Source organism: Ranitomeya variabilis, chromosome 4 (assembly GCF_051348905.1).
Source record: "Ranitomeya variabilis isolate aRanVar5 chromosome 4, aRanVar5.hap1, whole genome shotgun sequence".
Taxonomy (NCBI): Eukaryota; Metazoa; Chordata; class Amphibia; order Anura; family Dendrobatidae; genus Ranitomeya; species Ranitomeya variabilis.
This window is the reverse complement of record NC_135235.1, coordinates 523,304,567-523,327,335: the sequence shown is the minus strand read 5'-3', so window position 1 is coordinate 523,327,335 and position 22,769 is coordinate 523,304,567. Positions and strand designations below refer to the sequence as shown.

Here is a 22,769-nt window from a genome sequence, read left to right as displayed (position 1 = left end):
CTGCAGATGCCGAGACCAGGCATTGCTGGAGCAGGGTGAGTATCGTCTTCAAGGAGGGTGGGTGGGAGGCGGGCGGCCGGGGGGGGCGCTCGGACGGGAGGTGACCCAGGACTTATTAAAAAAAAAAAAAACCTTGCTCAGGTGCCGCCCCCTGCATTGTCACGCCCTAGACACGTGCCCTCAAGTGCCTAGTGGCAAATACGGCCCTGCGTACCATGTGCCATAGGCCCAGAGGCAAGCCATATCGAAAGTGGTAAATAAAATGCTCCAGCTAGGAGTCATTCAGGAATGCAGGAGTGAGTGGGCTAGTCTCATTGTAAAGATTCCAAAGCCAGACGGATCGTTACGGTTCTGTAACAATTTTTGGAAATTGACAAAGGTGTCAAAATCTGACCTTTATCAAATGCCCTGTGTTCATGATTTGATTGAGAGACTGGGACAGGCCCAGTACTTCACGACACTCGATCTAACTGGCAGGTGCCTCTGACAGAGTCAGCCAAAGAAAAGACCATCTTCGTTACCCCACAGGGTCTCTATCAATACGTCGTCTTGCCTTTTGGGTTACATGGGGCCAAGGCAACATTTCAGAGGCTGATGGAAATAGTGTTAGAGTCCCATGAGAAGTATGCATCTGCGTATTTGGATGATATTATCATATATAGTAGCAACTGGTATTCCCACTTATTCCAGGTGCAAACAGTAGTGGATTCGCTCAGAGTCACGGGCTTGATAGAGAATCAAAACAAATGTGTGAAAGGTCTTGAGGAAGCCTGGTATTTGGGTACATGGTTGGCCGTGGAATTATCAAACTCCAAGTAAAATCAAAGCCATTCAAAACTGGCCTCAGCCTCTTACTACAAAACAGATTAGCGCCCTCCTCGGTATCATTGGATATTATAGACAGTTTATTCTTCATTTTGGTGGGAGATCGCCACCTCCGACCGATCTCTTAAAGGGATGGAAGTCGGTTATGATCTGGTGGAATACTCAAGTGGAAGACGCCTTTCAATCCATTAAGTTGGCTTTGTACGGACAGCCCATCCTTATCAATCCCAACTTTAGGAACAAGTTTATTGTGTAACCTGATACCTCTGAGGTAGAGCTAGGAGCGGTTCTGTCACAAGACGTGAACGGAAAAGAACATTGGTCACCTACTTGAGCTGCAAACTTACTGTAATAATTATAGGGGATAACTCAGGAGACTCTTAGCGTGGAACAAGACAACTACAGGACACAGTTTTATAAGTGGTAAAGTCTATATTATCACACGGTGATTCAAACAGGTGCAGAGAGAAACTCAAGTCCACAACACTTGGTGCAAATATCAAATGCAGCTCAGCAGTCTATAGGAAACTTCAGAGGAAAATGCAATAATGCAGAAAGTCTATGAAGCACAATTATTCTTGCGGATACTTGACACGAATAAGTCCTTGCTTAGTCCAAAACACAGATAGATATGCTTATAAGGCAGTTCAAATAATATCTTAGCTCAACCAGGAAGGTCTGGGTAATAGTCTTAGGTTCTTGCAGAGCAGAAACAGCTTACATGTCCAGCAAATGCAGATTGAAGTAAACACGAGCAGCAGATGAAGGAGGATTACTGGAACTGGTGTATGCAGCAGGAACTCAGAGCAGAGTAGCAGGATCACCACACATGTTCACAGGAGCAGGTATATAGCCAGGGAGTCACCAGAGGTCAGGAGCTGGATGCAAGGCAGAATACTCTAGCACAGACAGAAGGCTGGGGTGGAGTTTTATAGCAGGAAGACACAGTGCACATGAGACCAAAGACGCCATCTTGGAAAAGGGCAGTAATGCACAAAAAGGTAATAAAAAATGTTCAGAGTCCTGACATTACTCCCTCCTTAGAAGTGGCCTCAGGACGATCCTGGACCAGGTTTCTCAGGGAATCTCTGATGAAAATGAGAAATCTTCTGTTGGGCATTGATGTTTTCCACAGGTTCCCAAGAGTCTTCCTCAGGGGGATATCCCTGCCATCTTATCAGATATTGGAGCTGATTCCTGCGAATCCTGGAATCAACAATTTCCTCCACCACAAATTGTTCTTGCCCATCAATCACCACAGGCTGCGGAGGTGGCACAACACGTCCCTGGAAGGTATTAGGAGATACAGGCTTTAGTAAAGATACATGAAAAACATAAAAAATGTTCAGAGTCCTGACACTTACCCTGGCATAGAAAAATCATAGAGTAGTGGAGAAGGACTGCTTGGCCGCTACGCTATTATTTACTAGGGCGACAGTTCAGGCTGGTGACAGATCACTCTCCCCTGGCCTGGATGAGAAATGCTAAGGAAAGGAATGCTCTGTTCATCAGATGGTTTTTGTCCTTGCCAAAATGTTTGTTTTCACTGGAACATCAAGCTGGGAAGTCGCAAAGCAATGCGGATGCCCTGTCATGGGCATTCTGTATGGTGACAGGTGCTCAACACCACAAGTTTGAACAGAGAGGCGGCAGTATGTGAGACAGTGGGGAAACCATATGTGAGGGCTGAAGGCAGTGTGAACATATGCCTGGCTGTGTGAAGCTAACACAGTGCAGAGCCAGCGACATGGGCAACCATGATAGCACCCGAGAACCTTATGGGGATGCAAGTTACAGTGGCACTGGACTTTATTTCCGTATTCCCAGCTGCCATCTGGAGGTGAGCAATTTCTTGTGTACAGTATTTGGACAATAAAGGACGTTTTATTTAACTTGCATGGGTCACTGTCTCACTAAATTCACTGGTGGAAATACCACTGCCGTACAACAGGTAGTTGTTGCATCTCATCCGATGACTGCGGCTCTGACCCAGATGATGTTTTCACAAAGTAGGATAGACACTTAGCTGATATACCCTTATTTGATCTCAACGATCTCCTGACTTCAGGTTCACTTGACTTTTCTGTTGCTTCTTCAGTGGTTGAAGAACTCAATCAAACTTCTACATACTTTTTCTTGTTATTTGAAGTTGTGACTGAGATTGTTTTTTGTTTCAGCTGGACTACTGGTATGATGTCATGAAACTTGAGAGACGCAAAGTCCTCATCAATAATTATATCTCTGCTTATTGTGACCTTGTTTGTTTCTGGGTACAGTATTCTATATCCTTTCTGGGTTTCACTGCAGCTGACCACGATACCTTCTTTTGCATGAGGTTCACACTTGGTACATTTTTCTTTGGGAATATGTACAAATACTTTACTTACAAATATTTGTATATGTTGTAGCTAGGGCTTCTTGCTGCTTCATTGCTCAAATTTAGTTTTCTCAGTGGCTTTAGCTGGTAGTCTGTTTTGAATATAGCAAGCTGTCTTGACTGCTGAACCCCAATATGTTGTTGGGTTATCTGCATCAAATAGCATACTTCTTCCACTATCACAAAGTGTCCGGTTCCTTCTTTCTTCTACACCATTTTGTTCAGGGTTCTATGGTACAGTTGTCGAAACATGATTCAATTTTTCCATAAAATGCTTTGTGTCTCATTACTTGTATATTTAGTTCCATTATCTGCATGCACAATTTTTGGCATTCTCACAAATTTATTATATGCTTTAGCAAGATATATTTCAAGTTTCTCCGGAATTTCATCTTTGCTGTGAAGCAGACAACTGTACATTTTGAATAATCATCAATAATTATGAGAAATCTTCTCTTTTTTTTTTCCATGAGTTTGAGTACTATGACTAGTCACCCCAGAGTCTATACACCATGCATGCTTTGATGTACTTGCATTAACAGTAAAAGCAGCTTCAGAACTTGAAGTGTCAAATTCTTCAGTAATGGCCCCTTTAACCCCTTGATGATGATTTTACTTTTTCAGTTGATTCATTTTAGCTTTCTAGTCTTTGAAGTCAGTCTTAGGGGCCATGATTTCAAAACACGTGTTTCCTTCAAATGCAGGGCCGCCATCAATGCATTACTGCTCTGACTGTCATATGGGGCCTGAGGAACAGAGGGAGCCTGCATCGGGTCCTGTCTCTTCTCCTCACCGGGCCTCAGCGGCAGGATTCTGCCGGTGTAGTAACAGAACCTGCGACCGAGACGCAGTTTCAGTTAAACTCTAATGCCTTGTGGGCCCGCACAACAATAGTTAAAAGCCAATATGAGGTTGGCAGCTAACGTCAATGCGCATGTCGCCGGCGTATGACGTCATTGTCATTCGGCGCCGAGTACACGCTTAAAATGCCTGGGGTGGACGTTGGCACTGAACCGCGGCCAGGTAAGAAGAAAGTGTTTTGGGCGGCAGGATGGAGCCACATGGACCATGTGTCTCCAACCTGCCCTATCTGTCTCCTTCCTGCCTCATGATCCTGCACCATGTGACATGGTGCAGGATGGAGACACATGGCTCAGGATCATGGGGCAGGATGGAGACAGAGGGGACACAATGGAGACACATGGTGCAGGATGGAGACATGGAGCAGGATAGAGACAAATCATGGGCAGGATGTAGACATGGAGCAGGATTGAGACAGATGGGGCAGGAACATGGGGAAGGATAGAGACAGATGGTGCCAGATCATGGGACAGGATGGAGACAGATGGTGCAGGATGGAGACAGATGGTGCAGGATGGAGACAGATGGTGCAGGATCATGTGGCAGGAAGGAGACAGATGGGGCAGGATGGAGAAAGATGGGGCACGATGGAGACACATGGTGCAGGATCATGAGGCATGATAGAGACACATGGTGCAGGATCATAGGACACGATGGAGACAGATAGGGGGTGGGATGGAGACAGATGGGACAGGATGGAGACAGATGGGACAGGAACATGGGGCAGGATGAAGACACATGGTGCAGTATCATGGGCCAGGATGAAGATATGGTGCAGGATGCAGACACGTGGTGCAGGATCATGGGCAGGATGGAGACAGATATGGAGGTATGGAGACAGATAGGGAGGTATGGAGACAGATGGGACAGGATGGAAATAGATGGAGCAGGATGGAGACACATGGTGCAGGATCATTGGGCAGGATGGAGACACATGGTGCAGGATCATGGGGCAGGATGGAGACACATGGTGATGGATCATGGGGCAGGATGGAGACACATGGTTCAGGATCATGGGGCAGGATGGAGACAGATGGTGCAGGATCATGGGGCAGGATGGAGACAGATGGGGCGGGATGGAGATATGGTGCAGGATGCAGACACGGGGTGCAGGATCATGGGCAGGATGGAAACAGATATGGAGGTATGGAGGCAGATAGGGAGGTATGGAGACAGATGGACAGGATGGAGATAGATGGGGAAGGATAGAGACACATGGTGCAGGATCATGGGGCAGGATGGAGACACATGGTGCAGAATCATGGGGCAGGATGGAGACACATAGTGAAGGATCATGGAGCAGGATGGAGACACATGGTGCAGGATTATGGGGCAGGATAGTGACAGATTGTGTAGTTTCATGGGGCAGGATGGAGACAGATGGGGCAGGATCATGAGGCAGGATGGAGACACATGGTGCAGGATCATGGGGCAGAATGAATACGATGGAGAGAGATGGGGCAGGATCATGGGACAGATAAGGCAGGATCATGGGACAAATGGGGCAGGATTATGGGACAAATGGGGCAGGATCATGGGACAGATGAGGCAGGATCATGGGACAGATAGGGCAGGATGGAGACAGATGGGGCAGAATGGAGGCAGATGGGACAGGATGGGGAGATCATATGGGGCAGGATGGGGAAATCATATGGGGAAGGATGGGACATCACATAGGGATCATGGATACTCATGAGGACAGGATGGGAGAACATATGGATGGAGCCAGAAATGAGACACAAGGGGGCCAGGGTGGAGGATATTATTAACATAGGGGCTATTTAAGGGATATTATTACTGCAGTCATATATTTTATTTTTTGAGGATACTGTTTTCAATGTGGGGGTCCTGTTACTATGCAGAGCGACACTATGTTGCTTTTTTTCCCTTCATCAGGTGTAGTGTAGAAGTTTGAAAAAAAATTAAGTAATGTGCTCTGCAAGCGGTGCTCTAGACAACTGTGTTATTTCCTGCAGAAACGAGCCCTGGCTGGTAGAAGTGATGGCGGTTTGTGCTGGACGAACATGAAAAGCAAAGATGAAGGACTTCACCTAGAGACGTCACTTGTGAGTCAGTGTGTTAGGCTACGTTCACATTTGCGTTGTGCGCCGCACAAAAACGCAGCAAAACGCATGCACAACGCTGCGTTTTGCGCCGCATGCGTCCTTTTTTTGATTGATTTTGGACGCAGCAAAAATGCAACTTGCTGCGTCCTCTGCGCACGGACGCATGCGCCGCAGTGACGCATGCGGCGCAAAACGCAAGTGCGACGCATGTCCATGCGCCCCCATATTAAATATAGGGGCGCATGACGCATGCGGCGACGCTGCGGCGCCCGACGCTGCGGCGCAGACCGCAAATGTGAACGTAGACTTACCTGTACACTGACACTATACATTTTTTACTTTATACAGAGGTCCTGTGTACAATGTCACCAGTGATCAGTGTATTACCTGTACACTGAGAATATATACAGAGCTCCTGTGCACAATGTCACCAGTGATCACTGTATTAGGCTACGTTCACATTAGCGTCGTCGACGCAACGCACGACGGATTGGAAACGCACGCAAAAACGCACCATGTTTGACGCATGCGTCGAACGGATGCGTCGTAAAACGCAGCGTTTTTTGTGCGTTTTTGTTGCGTTTTTCCAAAAAACGCAGCGTTTTACGACGCATGCGTTGTCAAACAATGATGTATCTTTCCACACAATTTGTCTAGACAAACACCACCAATGAATAGAAGAGGGTGGGTCTAGTGTCTAGACAATAGATAATGCCACCAATGGGTAGATGAGGGTGGGTATTAATGTTAATTGTTTGTTTTGTTTGTCTTGCCTCTAGATGCTGCAGCAGAAGTGACAAACAATCCAACATTTTCTTTAGATATGGGGGATGTTTTTATCACTGTTTGCACTGTCTAGACACTTTTTTGTTTAATTTTATGTAACGACGCATGCGTCGCACAACGCACGCACGACGCACACACGCGACGCAAGTGCGTTGTCAATAGGTTTCAATGGGAAATTGTAACGCAATGACGACGCACGAGCGACGCAAGTGCGACGCGTGCGTTTTTTTGACGCTAGAAAAATGCAACATGTAGCGTCTCCGACGCCACCCAGGTGCGGTGAAACGACGCATGCATCGTGCGTTTTACCGAAAACGCACGCCAACGCAACGCATGCGTCCCCAATGATAAAGATAGGGGCGCATGACGCTAATGTGAACGTAGCCTTAGGCTGGTTTCACACTTGCGTTTTTGTCCGCTGCGTTTTAGCGCTAAAAAATGCATGCGTTTTTTTCCCTATACTTAACATTAAAAACGCATGCGTTTTTTTAGCATGCGTTTTGACTCGTTTTCGGCAACGCATGCGTTTTTTGATGCGTGCGTTCAGTTGCAGAAATGCAACCTGTAGTAATTTCTAGCGGCGTTTTTTTGCCGCAAAAAAACGCATGCGTTTATTCGCGGCAAAAAAATGCATTGCTGTCTATGTAAACGCATGCGTTTTTAAGCACATGCGTTTGCTTGCGCTAAAAACGCATGCGTTTTTATAGAAAAACACAAGAAAACACAAGAAAAAACAAGAAAACCATAACCCTAACCCTAAACACAAGAAAAAACAAGAAAACCCTAACCCTACCCCTAACCCTAACCCTACCCCTAACCCTAACCCTAACCCTGACAAGCCACCCCTCACCATCAAGGTCATAAAGGATACAAACCCTAACCCTACCCCTAACCCTAACCCTACCCCTAACCCTATATGACAGTCAATACTCTACGAGTTTATATTTTAGTACTCTATAGCAATACCGTATATCTTGGGGTGTCCACATTGAACAAAGCTTTTCATTAGAAGAATGTCCTGGTCACCAGGTCAACATAATAGCCAATTCCTATGGATCCATAGGATCCCTAGGGCTAGGGTCAGGGGTAGGGTTAGGGGTAGGGTTAGGGTTTGGATCCCTTTATCACCTTGATGGTGGGGGGTGGCTTGTCAGGGTTAGGGTTAGGGGTAGGGTTAGGGGTAGGGTTAGGGTTTTCTTGTTTTTTCTTGTGTTTAGGGTTAGGGTTAGGGTTTGGATCCCTTTATCACCTTGATGGTGGGGGGTGGCTTGTCAGGGTTAGGGTTAGGGTTAAGGGTAGGGTTAGGGGTAGGGTTAGGGTTTGGATCCCTTTATCACCTTGATGGTGGGGGTGGTGGCTTGTCAGGGTTAGGGTTAGGGTTAGGGTTTGGATCCCTTTATCACCTTGATGGTGGGGGGTGGCTTGTCAGGGTTAGGGTTAGGGTTAGGAATAGGGTTAGGGTTAGGGTTTGGATCCCTTTATCACCTTGATGGTGGGGGGTGGCTTATCAGTGACCTGGTGACCAGGACATTCTAATAAAAAGCTACCCCTAACCCTATCCATAACCCTAACCCTAACCCTAGCTATTTCTATTTATAGTGGGTTTTCTAGTTGATTTTGATGATTGGCAGCTGTCACACACTTCTCAGCATGCGTTTAAAAAACCCAAACGCATGAAAAAACGCATGTAAACGCGGCAAAACGCCGCGTTTTTTTTCTGCATGCAAAAATGCATGGTCTAAAAAACGCGGCGTTTTGCCGCGTTTACATGCGTTTTTTCACCACATGCGTTTTTTTTAAAATGCTGCAGATCAAAACGCAAGTGTGAAACCAGCCTTACCTGTATACTGACACTGTATACAGAGCTCCTGTGTATAGTGTCACCGGTGAACACTGTGTTACATGTACACTGACTCTATATACAGAGCTCCTGTGTATAATGTCACCGGTGATCACTGTATTACCTGTACACTGACACTGTATGCAGAGCTCTTGTGTATAATGTCACTGATCACTGTATTACCTGTACACGGACACTGCATACTAAGTACAGATCTCCTGTGTATAATGGCACTTATGTTGATATTGGTATTGTGTTTTTTTGTTAATGATCAGTATTGTAGTATTCGGTCACTATGCGGTGGTAATATGTGGTTGGGTCATGGTGTGGCTGTATTTGTTCCTTGTATGTTGTATTATAGGTCACTATGTGGTGGTAATATATTGTCTGGTCATCGTGTGGCGGTATTTATTCCTTGTATGTAGTATTATTCAGTCACTGTGGTGGTAATATGTGATCTGGTCATGGTGTGGCAGTATTTATTCCTTGTATGTAGTATTATTTGTTCACTGTGGTGATAATATGTTGTCTGGTCACGGTGCGGTGGTATTTGTCTCATGTATGAGGTATTATTGGTCATTTTAAACATTGAAAAATAAATAAAAATATACCTAAATTGTATTGGATATTTTAACAAATGATTAATAGGATATAGTACAGTAGGACTCGGCCAAAAGAGTCTACCTTGTCATGGTGGTAGATTAAAAAATCTTTTGGCCAAAACAAAAGCTGCTGGTTGTGTGTGTGATCTGGTGATGGGAACTGTTAATGTGTGATTGGTGAGGACATGGTGCAGAAATGGAGTTTTTTTCTAAGAGAGGGTCAGTGGGACTGTGGACAGTTTGAGGGGTGGAGACGGGGTTGGGTTGGAGCCTGGGTGGAGTCTCAAGGGGGCCCCGAAAATTTTGCCAGTATGGGGCCCAGAAATTTCTAGTGGCAGCACTGGTCAAATGACTTTTATTTTGGGGTTAATCTTGGGTTTTTAAAGCGGATTCTGCTTTGGATACCCCACTGGCGTTTACACTTTCTATCTTTCGCTTATACTCATCTACAAGCTCTCCTCTGACATACTCAAATGTAAGCTCCTAATCTGGGCATGCATCTAGTATGGTTACAAGTATGCCATAACTTTCTGGTAGATTGCTTAGTAGTAGTGCAGCAACATGAAAATCCTTTAGATTATCCCCAATGCCCGGCAGGCACTCCATAATTTCTAGAGTATTTCTTATGTAATCCTGCATATCTTGACCCTTATTTAGCTTAGACTAATACAGTTTTCTCATTAAATAGAGCTTATTGCTGAGATGTAGCTTTTCATGCACTTTCTACAGTTGGTCCCACAATTATTTTGCAGTTTCATCTTTCATACATGTACAATCTGATCGTCCTCTATGCTGAGGGAGATAGTGCTTTCTGCTTTTTGATCCTTTGTACCCAGTATTCTATAGTGGGTCAGGTCTAGACTCCTGTGTGTATTTCCATATACCTTCTCTTATCAGCAGCATCTTTACCTTGTATTTTTGGATTGGTAGGTCTGGTTAGTGAGATTTGGCACTGTGAACTTCACAGAGTTGCTACTGGTGGTCATCACTTCTTAGTACGCTGCTGTTCTCTATTTCATGTGCTATTCTATTCTCTGTGTCTTTGGGTTTCTGGGCCCATAACCTGTTGGCAGTGGATTAATCTCTGTACTGTCCAGCCATCCAACAGTGAATATATATTTATTCAAGAACAAAGATAACACAGCTTACTTATTTCTTATGGCTTTCTTAGCATCTTGTCTTTCAGCTTGCAAAGTAAAAGTAAAAATGTGCCCTAGCTACGTACAGTGAACAGGAACTTCCTGTTTTGTTTTGTTTTTTTTTGTAACAGTGCTTAACAAGGGCACCCACCTTGATGCTGGTGTGATGGCTTTTACACTTTTTATTTTAATCAAAATGGTATTTACTAAGTGCCCTATGTTATTTATATTCATAAATAAGCTTGGATAAAGACTGCTTGTCAGTCGAAACGCGTCGCTCTCCCTCACGGGGTCATGGTGGGTCCAGGGAGCATGTATTGCTATTTTAACCATTTGGATTAAAGATTTACATTTTATCAAGAGCAAGCTGGAAATTTCTTTTTTTCCATTTATATTCACTATTGCTTTTACTTACTCATGGCAGGGTATATGTTCATTTTGTTTCCATCTTAGGTTTGGTCTGCATAGAAATACAAATTGTCACGCTTGGGTCAGGAGAGCAGCCTGCCACTCCAAACACTGCAATGCGATCGTCGTCTGCATTATATGGCCGTCTTACTGCACCCGTAGGAAAAGTACAGCTGCTTATTTATTGGCAAAAAAAGCTATTTTTTTATTTCACTCTGGCATTAGTATGACTGGTAAGCTGCCAAATGATCAGATAGCAAGAATAATTACTAGTGACTTATTCACAGCCAAAGCTTACAGACAGTTCTCCATCCTCCTCTCCTTCTCAACCTGTCCTCTGCCTTCGCCACAGTTGACCATTGCCTAGTGCTACAGATTCTTTCTTCCCTTGGCATCAAAGACCTTGCCTTGTCCTGGATTGCCTCATACCTTTCCGACCGCACATTTAGAGTTTCCCACTCCCACACTACCTCCTCATCCAGCCCTTTCTCTGTTGGAGTCCCTCAAGGCTAAGTCCTGGGGACCCCACTCTTTTTCCATCTATACCCTTGGCCTTGGACAACTCATAAAGTTCCATGGCTTCCAGTACCATCTGTATGCGGACAACACTCAGATCTATCTCTCTGGCCCAGATGTCACCTCTCTGCTGTCCAGGAGTGTCTATCAGCCATATCCTCCTTCTTCACCTCTCGCTTCCTAAAACTCAATGTAGACAAAACCGAACTCATCATCTTTCCCCCACCTTGTGCATGTCCCCTACCCGATCTATCTATTATGGTCAAAGGCATCATGCTCTCTCCCACACCTGTAATCCGCTGCCTCGGAGTAACTCTCAACTCTGCCCTGTCCTTCAAACCGCACGTCCAAACTCTTGCCACCTCATGTCACCTCCAAGTCAAAAATATTTCCAGAATCCATCCCTTCCTCAGCCCTCAATCTACTAAAATTCTTGTGCATGCCCTCATCATCTCCCGCCTCAATTACTGCAACACCCTCCTCTGTGGCCTCCCCGCTAACTCTCTTGCACCACTCCAGTCTGTCCTAAACTCTGCTGCCCGGCTAATCCACCTCTCTCCTTGCTACTCCCCTGTTTCTCCCCTCTGCTAATCCCTCCACTGGCTCCCAATTCCCCAACGAATCCAGTTCAAACTACTAACACTGATCCACAAAGCCATCCACAACCTGTCCCCTTCCTATATCTCTGAACTAATCTCCCAATATCTTCCCTCACGTAATCTCCGGTCCTCCCAAGACATCCTACTCTCCTCCACACTTATTCGTTCCTAACACAACCGCCTCCAAGATTTCTCCCGAATATCCCCCATCCTCTGGAATTCCACGCCTCAACACGTCTGGTTATCCACCACCCTCGGATCCTTCAGACGGAACCTGAAAACCCATCTCTTTAGGAAAGCTTACAGCCTGCAATAACCATTCTGCCGCCTCACCACCACCAGAGCTGCTGCACCCCCGACCTTCTGTCTCTCTCCCCTCTGTACCAGTATGTCATCATAAATTTCTTTACTGTAAATGATATCCATACCTCCCAACCGTCCCGGATCCCGCGGGACTGTCCTGATTTTGACAGTCAGTCCTGTGATCCCGGGCGGGACATTAGTTGTCTCGCACTACGTGCCTAGGTTGTGGTTTTTTTTTTTTTTTTCATAAAAGTTGGGTCACCTCCCGCCCCCGCCCATGCCCGGCCGCCCCCCCCGCCCGGCCGCCTCCCACCCACCCTCCTTGAAGACAATACTCACCCTGCTCCTGCTCCAGCGATGCCTGGTCTCGGCTTCTGCAGCGCTCCTGAATGACCGCTCAACCAGGAAGAAGGTGCTGAGCCAGGAGTCGGGACACAGAGCGAGAGGGAAGACCACGCGGTGAGGAACAGGTAAGTATGAGGGACAGGGGAGGGGAGATGAAAGAGGACTGTAAGCCGCGCCATCGCCATTCCAGAGGGGAGCGGGGAGCGGGCAGCGGGGAGCGGGGGGTGGGGGGTTTGGTCGGAGAGATGAGCCATGCATACAAGGGGGGGGGGGGGAATATGAGCCATACATACAGGGGGGGGGAATATGAGCTATACATACAGGGGGGAATATGAGCCATACATGCAGGGGGTGAATATGAGCCATACACACAGGAGGGGGAAATATGAGCCATGCATACAGGAGGGGGGGGGGATATGAGCCATACATACAGGGGGGGGGGGAATATGAGCCATACATACAGGGGGGGAATATGAGCCATACATACAGGAGGGGGAAATATGAGCCATGCATACAGGGGGGGGGCAGTATACAGTATTAAGCATCATGTGGGATCATTATACAGTATGGAGCACTGTGTGGCCATTATACAGTATGGAGCATCATGTGCAGCCAGTATACAGTATGGAGCATCATGTGCAGCCAGTATACAGTATGGAGCATCATGTGCGGTCATTATACAGTATGGAGCATCATGTGCAGCCAGTATACAGTATGGAGCATCATGTGCAGTCATTATACAGTATGGAGCATCATGTGCGGCCAGTATACAGTATGGAGCATCATGTGGGGTCATTATACAGTATGGAGCATCATGTGCGGCCATTATACAGTATGGAGCATCATGTGGGGTCATTATACAGTATGGAGCATCATGTGCGGCCATTATACTGTATGGAGCATCATGTGGGGTCATTATACAGTATGGAGCATCATGTGCGGCCATTATACAGTATGGAGCATCATGTGCGGTCATTATACAGTATGGAGCATCACATGCGGCCATTATACAGTATGGAGCATCATGTGCGGCCAGTATACAGTATGGAGCATCATGTGGGGTCATTATACAGTATGGAGCATCATGTGTGTTCATTATACAGTATGGAGCGTCATGTGTGGCCATTATACAGTATTGAGCGTCATGCGTGGCCATTATACAGTATGGGGCATCATGTGTGGTCATCATACAGTATGGAGCATCATGTGTGGCCATTATACAGTATGGAGCACTGTGTGGCCATATTTTTTTGTTTATAATTATTGTATATGAAACAGTGTGATCAGCAGTGCTAAATGGGTGTGGTTGGGACGTGGATATGGGTGTGACTAATTATGAATGGGTGTGGTCAGAGGCGCAAGCTTTGTCCCTCTTTCCCATCTTCAAAAGTTGGGAGGTATGGATATCTATAACTTTGTATGTAACTCCTTTCTCATGTACAGCCCCATTTAATTAATGGTGCTATATAAATAAACCATAATAATAATCAGAAACTCATAGAAAAGTTGGGTAAGATCAGATGTCTCTCTGATATGTATGGGGGGAGTCTCTTGTGTCCTCCAGTGGCAAATGTTGGGGAAAGGAAGAATTAGGGTATGTGCACACGTTATGGATTTGGCTTTGCGGATCTGCAGCTGTTTTCCATACGTTGTATAGTACCATGTAAACCTATGGAAAAACAAATTCGCTGTGCACATGCTGCGGAAAATTCCGCGCGGAAACGTTGCGGATTATTTTCCGCAGCATGTCAATTCTTTGTGAGGATTCTGCAGCGTTTTAGACCTATTCCTTTATAGTAGAAATCCGCAGGTGTAAAAATGCAGGTGAAATCCGCACAAAATCCGCAGTAAATCTGCAGAAAACCCACAGGGAATCCGCAGGTAAAATGCAGGTCATTTTACCTGCGGATTCTGCAATGGAATCCGCAACGTATTCTCATACCCTTAGACACTCAACATCCAATGGCAACGATTTAAAGCAGATCTGTCAGCAGATTTTGCGATATGAACTAAATACATTACTAAAAAGATGTCTTAGACCTGATGAAACTTATCTACTTGCTTTGAACATCCCTGTCAGAATAACTGTATATATCTTGCCAGGTCTACAGCACCTCAGTGTTCCTCCTCCCTGCTTATGCTGAGATATCACTCTGCTCAGTACAAGCTGCAGCTGTCATCAGGCTGGATGGACTTGGACTCACGATCTCTCTCACTAGATATCTGGACTCATAAAATGCTCATTCTAACATCAACTTTCTACAGTCATTCTGCTTACTATATGGATTTTCAAAGTAAGTAAACCAATCTCATCAGGTCTGAGAGGTCTATTTAATAATGCTTGGAATTTATAATGTGAGATCTGCTGACTGATCTGTTTTAAAGCGTATGACCGACTTTACTTGTTAACTTACTAAGTAAAGTACGTCACATCACTTCCTTGAATTTCAGATGCCAGCATTTATGAATTTTATTGTACATGACTTTCTAGCTATAAAGTTATATAGTTACTGGTTTTCACGCACAGATCTTCTTGGGACCCATCATCTTACCACAGTACAGTACAGGCTGCAGCTAAAAATGTTATTACAAAGATCATTAATCTCTATGGTGGATGGATATTACGCGGTTGCTTCTCATTTATACATAGACAGCATCTGACTTCTATAGATGTTTTCTTACTTTGTGCACAGAATTCATATTTACCAACCTGATCCCTGGTCTAAAACTAAAGTTGCCATACACCTCAGAGAATGGTCCATGTGGCTCACCACCATCTTTCTTTGCTCCCCCATGTACATGCATGTTCACCTTGGCTGAGTATGCATGTGTTTTCAATGCAAATCACTGCCAACCACTTGTTAAAGGCTTATCTCTCATGGAAATAAAAGGATCTGGGGTTCTAAGCCAACTGGCCGGATTTTTATCTTCCCTTAAATCATCTGTCGGAGGAGCGGTGGAAGGCCCCATATACATCCGATGGTCAGTCGGGTCTAATGCAGAGCCATACTATATAGTGCTCATATATGAATCTTTCCATATAAAATCAAAGGCATATAAAGGATTTTTTTGCGTCTCATTCTCATGGATTCATATGAAATCTGATAGAAAGTTTGTGTCATGCTGTATTGTCACCTAGAAGAAGCATTGCTTCCCATGAAGACCCCATATGTGACCCATGAAGTAAGTCCGTGTCCATAATACGCCATACAGGACAAGAACCTTTCCTGGTCGCGCAGGAGGAGGTCTGACCCTATAGTTATACAGCTTCTGCATGGATATGTGATACATGAGTGATTACGAGCCTAACGCTGCATTTACACCTTCAGAGTTACGATCTTGCAAAAATTATTGGAGTGGATGGCTTGAAATCTATGGGGTTACTGTATTTCATGTCTCGGCCATGTTCACACTGCATGAAATTAATAAGTAATAATAATAGTTACACAAAATACCTTTTTTTTACTATTCTGATGGTGGTTTGAAAGCACAGGCTCCCTTGATCCCACAATGAGGGGCTCCTCTATGGGACTATGTACAACTGTTATATCGATTTCAGGCTATACTTACATTACAAGCTATGCTCTATTAGGCTGTGTCCACACATGTGTTGTCATTTCCATCTGGGATTAACAAAAACACCGGATTGAGATTGATGGAGGAACAGATCTCATTGTTTGCAATGGGATCATTTCTACCTGTCCGGTTCATCAGGTTTTGCACTGAATAAATGTCTGGGGTAAATGGTAGAAAAGCCGCATAGTGACGGATGCATTTTTGCATTAGTTTTCCCATTAGTTCCGATCCTTTGAGTTTTATTAGGCTAAGAAAAAGCCTGATACAATGGATTTAGGCTTAGGGTTTAGAGCCCAGCACACCACAGACTGACAGTTACAGTTTATCATAGCCTGATAGACCTCAGATTGCAGTCTACGGTATGATTGTCATTGTAATTATTTGCTTTTATAGGGTTAATCGTTTTTTTTTTTACTTTTTCCAATATGATGTGTTGTTTGCTTCTATGGCTTTTATAGGGTTAATTTTTCAGAACTCCTGTGCCAACCACTAGATGTCAGTAGAGGACTATGAATGAGTAGAGTCCCCAGCAGGTCACAAATCCTGAATCAGGTGATAGTATTGGTATATTGCATTGTATCTGTAAGTATGTGAATAGATCTGCAGTCAGGCTCGGACTGGCCCATAGGGGAACAAGGGAATCCGCTGGTGGGCCCCTGTGCAGATCTGGGCCCCAAACCTTATTATATGGGCACTACTTGTCATAATTCTCTTGATTCAGAGAATCTCATTAACCAAACTGCCCAGTTTTTTTTATTACATAGAGATATTGGTAAATTTGTGAACCAGGGTCATATAATATTTGTGTGGAGGTGAAAAGTAAGCCCCCAAAGTCAATGTTACTGGTGGGCCCTTGGCTCCCCAGTCCCACACTGTCTGCAGTGCAATAACAGGTATTGCAAGGAAATATATTGAATGGATAGGTGTAAAAACCAGGGGCAAAGTTTAAAAAAATGATATATGACAGTTTAAATCCAAATACAAAGAAAAAATATTAAATACACTGCTCAAAAAAATAAAGGGAACTCTCAAATAACATATCCTAGATCTGAATGAATGAAATATTCTCACTGAATACTTTGTTCTGTACAAAGTTGAATGTGCTGACAACAAAATCACACAAAAATCATCAATGGAAATCAAATTTATTAACCAATGGAGGCCTGGATTTGGAATGATACTCAAAATCAAAGTGGACAATCAAATTACAGGCTGATCCAACTTCAGTGGAAATGTCTCAAGACAAGGAAATGATGCTTAGTAGTGTGTATGGCCTCCATGTGCCTATATGACCTCCATACAATGCCTGGGCATGCTCCTGATGAGGCGGCGGATGGTCTCCTGAAGGATCTCCTCCCAGACCTGGACTAAAGCATTCGCCAACTCCTGGACAGTCTGTGGTGCAACGGATGGTGCAAGACATGATGTCCCAGATGTGTTCAATCGAATTTGAGGCCTGGGGAAGGGGTTGGCCAGTCCATAGCTTCAATGCTTTCATCTTGCAGGAACTGCTGACACACTCCAGCCATATGAGGTCTGGCATTGTCCTGCATTAGAAGGAACCCAGGGCCAACCGCACCAGCATATGGTCTCACAAGAGGTCTGAGGATCTCATCTCGGTACCTAATGGCAGTCAGGCTACCTCTGGCGAGCATATGGAGGGCTTTGCGGCCCTCCAAAGAAATGCCACCCCACACCATTACTGACCAACTGCTAAACCGGTCATGCTGAAGGATGTTGCAGGCAGCAGATCGCTCTCCACGGCATCTCCTGACTCTGTCACATGTGCTCAGTGTGAACCTGCTTTCATCTGTGAAGAGCACAGGGCGCCAGTGGCAAATTTGCCAATCCTGGTGTTCTGTGGCAAATGCCAAGCATCCTGTACGGTGTTGGGCTGTGAGCACAACCCCCATCTGTGGATGTCGGGCACTCAGACCATCCTCATGGAGTCGGTTTCTAACCATTTGTGCAGACACATGCACATTTGTGGCCTGCTGGAGGTCATTTTGCAGGGTTCTGGCAGTTCTCCTCCTGTTCCTCCTTGCAGAAAGGCTGAGGTAGCGGTCCTGCTGCTGGGTTGTTGCCCTCCTATGGCCTCCTCCACGTCTCCTGGTGCACTGGCCTGTCTCCTTGTAGTGCCTCCAGCCTCTGGATACTACGCTGACAGGCACAGCAAACCTTCTTGCCACAGCTCACATTGATGTGCCATCCTGGATGAACTGCACTACCTCTGTTGTCTATTCCATTTGCACAACAGCATGTGAAATTGATTGTCAAACAGTGTTGCTTCCTAAGTGGACAGTTTGATTTCACAGAAGTTTGATTTACTTGGAGTTATACTCTGTTGTTTAAGTGTTCCCTTTATTTTTTGAGCAGTGTATATTAACATGTTTTGCTTACAGAGCATCGCAGTACTTCACAGATCTTCTCATCACTGTCCCCTATCGGTATGTCTTTGGAGTGTGGGAGGAAACCCGAGAGCATGGAGGAAACCCAAGCAAAGACATGGAGAACATACAAACTCCTTGCAGATGTTGTCCTTGGTGGGATTTTGAACCAAGGACCCCAGCGCTGCAGTGCAAACCACTGAGATAGATATGTATGGGTGAATCTAAAGACGTACAGCATCTACTCATATAATATTTTTTTATTTCTTATTACCATAAGTGGATAGGTAGATGAAGCCTGGTTGAATGGCCAAAATGGTCACTAGACCTTACCCAGATGGACGTTTTCTTTTGGGTAGCTATCAAAGATTAGGTATACTCAATAAAAGCATTCAGTTGATAACAGTAGGAACACCGTTTAAATAATAGCTGAATTATAATCATCTTTTCACCTGGATGATTTTCTTGATTATACTATATATAAATCTCAAAATAAATGCAAACAATGGGGCAACATTCTAAAGTGAGATGATATTAATCAGTCCATGTGACATTTCGGCTCAAAATGGCAGGAGAACATTCTGCTGTTCGGAGCTGAAACATCACATAGGCCTATTAAAATCCATTTTTTCATCATCATTAGAATGCTGCCCTCATTTTTGAAGTATATACATAGATAAAATATATTGCTCCATAATTAATGTACCATAAAACTAATTGGATACAATTGCACATTGTAACTGAATATAATGCAAGAAAGAAAACTGAATATGCAGACGTACAAACTCCAAACCGCACACTGTGCCTCCATAGCCTACAACAGACTAAAGCCTGTAGGAGTTGCTTACAGCAGTCAGTCAGATCTTATTCCTATGGGTGATAGTCCAACACTTGTCTTCCATGAGTTTCTATAAATGAGACACATCATTTTACAGGTTGCAGATGTGGAAGGTCACATGACTTTTCCCCCACCATCGTTCTTGGGTCTATGACTTCGATCAATCACTCCAGCGCTTCTCTCTTCTGGCATTCTCTCTGCTCATTGCTGCCAGTGATGTAATCAAAGAGCACAAAGCCAAACGCTTGTTCCGACACCGTCTGCAATAAAGTGATCAATAATAACGTGACAGGTGGAATAGTTGTGTTATACTGTTATAACGTGAATCCAGGGTCTTACAGGTGCCAAGTATCTGTTCATCTCTAATGAGAAAAAAAGATTTGCACTACCCTGGTTCGGAGTCCACTTCGGTACTCTGTGGCAGCCGGACCAAAGTAGTGCAATTCTTCTGGTTTTAGTAATTATCAGCAGTTTTAGTTTTGCGTTTTTTAAAGAGGAACTATCATTTGCTCCAAAAAAATGAGTTAAATAACTTGTAAAAATCACTAAATTCCCCGGAATTCTGCAGCTTTTTTTCAGTTTTGTGCTGCTTTACTCCATTGCAGAGACATTTGTTGCTTTTGGAGAGCAGTATGTGAAATCTCTGCTTGCAGATCAAGTGGGCTTTTTTTTTTTTCATTTCATCTCGGAGACATGCAATTTCACCCCTCTCTCCTAAATGCTGCCAATCCTGCTAGACTGCAAGTGCTGTGAGTGACAATCTTTGCTGTTATTGGCAGCACTGTGGAAGGAGGGGTGACTTTGCACACCCTCAGAGAAAACTCTGAAGAGAAGTCCAGTTGAACTGCTAGCTGAAATTTCACATACTACACTCCAAAAACAACAAATGTAAATATCTGTTCAATGGAGTGAAGCACCACAAAACGTAAAAGAGCTGCAGAATCAGGGGAACTCAGGGATTTTTACAAGGTATTTCACAACATTTTTTAGCAAGTGTCCTCTATAAAATACAATGTAATGAAGTGAAGAGTTGCACTCCTTCCATCCCATCATGCAGAACCACAAGAGGTGACTTATCTGATTAAGCACCAATCCATGCATTACTGCTAGGTAGCAGTCTTTAAGGGGTTGTTGAATATAAGGACAAACATTATCCCCTAGAATTACTGTATTTAAACCTTATGGATGAAAATTTGGAACCAAGCACAGAACTAAATGGCCATAGTATGACATGCAATACGAATCCATTATGTCCCCCATATTACGAACCAAAGTGCAATAAATAAGACCTAATCCTGAAGGGTTATGCTCTAGGGATTGATCTGAATGTTAGTCTTAATTCTGAAAAATGGATGAAAGAAACACATGCAGAATTTTTAAAATATGTCTGTATTTTGTTATACACATATGAGAATAGACAATATAAAACATAAAAAAGTGAAAGCAACACAGACTGCGGCGGAGGACATGGGAAGACACAACGGACGCTGCTAAGTATAAAATTGAGAGTTTAGTGATTATCACCTTGAAGCTGAGCCTTTGAACGACTTGCTGGGATTCACATTCCAAAATGACACTAAAAGACAACATTAAACACAGATTGTACATTATATCTGGTTAATCCAAGGGCAGGAAAACCTTACAAACTAAGGCTGCTGTGGACTCTACTTTAAGAAATGGGTGCATTGCTTAACCCGTTCTTGCACTGCTCTGTAATAGAAACTCGCGATCAGAGGTCTGTTCCTGTGAACCTCTGTACCATTACAGTAAAGGGGTGCGGGCACAGGAGCTGAGCCTGCGCTGTCACTAGAACATCAATAGTCAAAATACACAGCAATACAGAAGTATTGAAAGGTACTAATGAAGTGACCAGTGAATTTTGTTTCTAAGTTCCCAAGAGGGACTAAAATAAAGTTTAAAAATAATTGAATAGAGCTTTTAGTAAAATAAAATTAAAAGTGAAAAAACACCCCTTTTACCATGCAAAAGTAGTAAAACTATACTAAACTGGTGTAATTGTTAAAGTAATGGCCTGCAAAATAAATTTAAAGGAGTTGTCCAGAATTAACATATTGATGACTTATGTGTTGGATCGAAGGATGGGGTTCCAAAACCGGGCACCTCCATGTGTCAGCTGTTATATGCTCTCGTTCACTGTGAGTGCCATTCACTCGAATAGGAGATAAGGTGTAGTACCACAGATAAGTCCCCAAACAATGTATAGAAAAGCGTTGCTCCATACATTGTCTGCTGAAGCAGATCAGCTAATCGGTGGAAGTTCTTGGCCTCGGAGCGCCCCTCATCTATCTGATAGTGATCTGATGAATAGATCATCAATTTGTTAGTACAAGACATCCTCTTTAACAACCCCCCCCCCCCTCTGCTCCCCCTCCCGATAACTAAAACATCAAGGAAAGTTATTAAATACATTATATATTCTCAAAAATGGTATCATTAAAAAAATGCAATTCATCTTGCAAAAAAAAAATTCTTATGCCTAAATGACCAGGAAAAAAAAATATTAGGCAGACAAAAAGATAGACTGATCTAATTCTGTTTTGCAACTAAAGGACTTTCCAAAACTTTACTAATCAAGATCAGGAAAGTTCTAGTCATCGCTAGGATTTCTTAGATGCCAGTTCAGAATGTGGATGAAGCAATTCTGGAGAGAGTCCAAAGCCAGGCCACTTCTAGATCACAATTCTTTACTAATTCATGAAGGCACTTACTAGAAATATTTCACTAAATTAAAAGTTTCCATAAGTGCTTGGCTAATAAGTCCATTGTACTTAGCATCTAATTGTTTGGGTTAAGACAGAGACTTGTCTGCAACCAAAACACCACTGAGTAATACAGCTTGCCACATGAAGATGGTTTAGTTTAAAGGGGAATTTTACCTTTATATTTTTCCTACAGATGAATAATCATTTGTTAGTGGTCTGCAGTGGTCCGTCAGCAGGAACATATCTTAGAACATGGTGTACCGATTGGCTATATGAGCTGTGGTTGGTGGAATGCCAATAATTTCTCCTCTTCTGGTTTTATTCACCAGTGGCCATCATAATACTTTCACTTATACTACATGACTGGCCTGGTTATGCTGTTACAATTTGCATATATTTACCTAGTTTTCCATATTATTTACTCGTTTCCCAACATAGAGGATGTTACTCCTGGCAGCGAATATAAGTCTACTGCAAAAGCTGCTATCAGCTGCCACTAGGGGAGGATATTACATATGTATCTATGTTACCACTGATACCACTGATATGGGGGGCCATCCATCCACGTCATCCATCAG

The 22,769-nt window shown here is 44.0% G+C and overlaps 1 protein-coding gene across 2 annotated transcripts in view; it reads right to left on the bottom strand.

Annotated features, from left to right (window-relative positions):
- Window positions 1-18,284: 18,284 nt before the first annotated feature.
- The window catches only part of COPZ2 (coat protein complex I subunit zeta 2), a 55,331-nt gene continuing 50,846 nt past the window's right edge, over window positions 18,285-22,769 (bottom strand). For both annotated transcript variants that reach the window (XM_077252225.1, XM_077252224.1), the window contains 2 exons: window positions 20,993-21,044; window positions 18,285-19,728 (listed from right to left, as the gene is read on the bottom strand). In XM_077252225.1, the coding sequence (XP_077108340.1) occupies window positions 19,633-19,728; window positions 20,993-21,044 (148 nt within the window). In that variant the 3' untranslated portion in view covers window positions 18,285-19,632. The remainder of the gene's footprint in view (window positions 19,729-20,992; window positions 21,045-22,769) is intronic.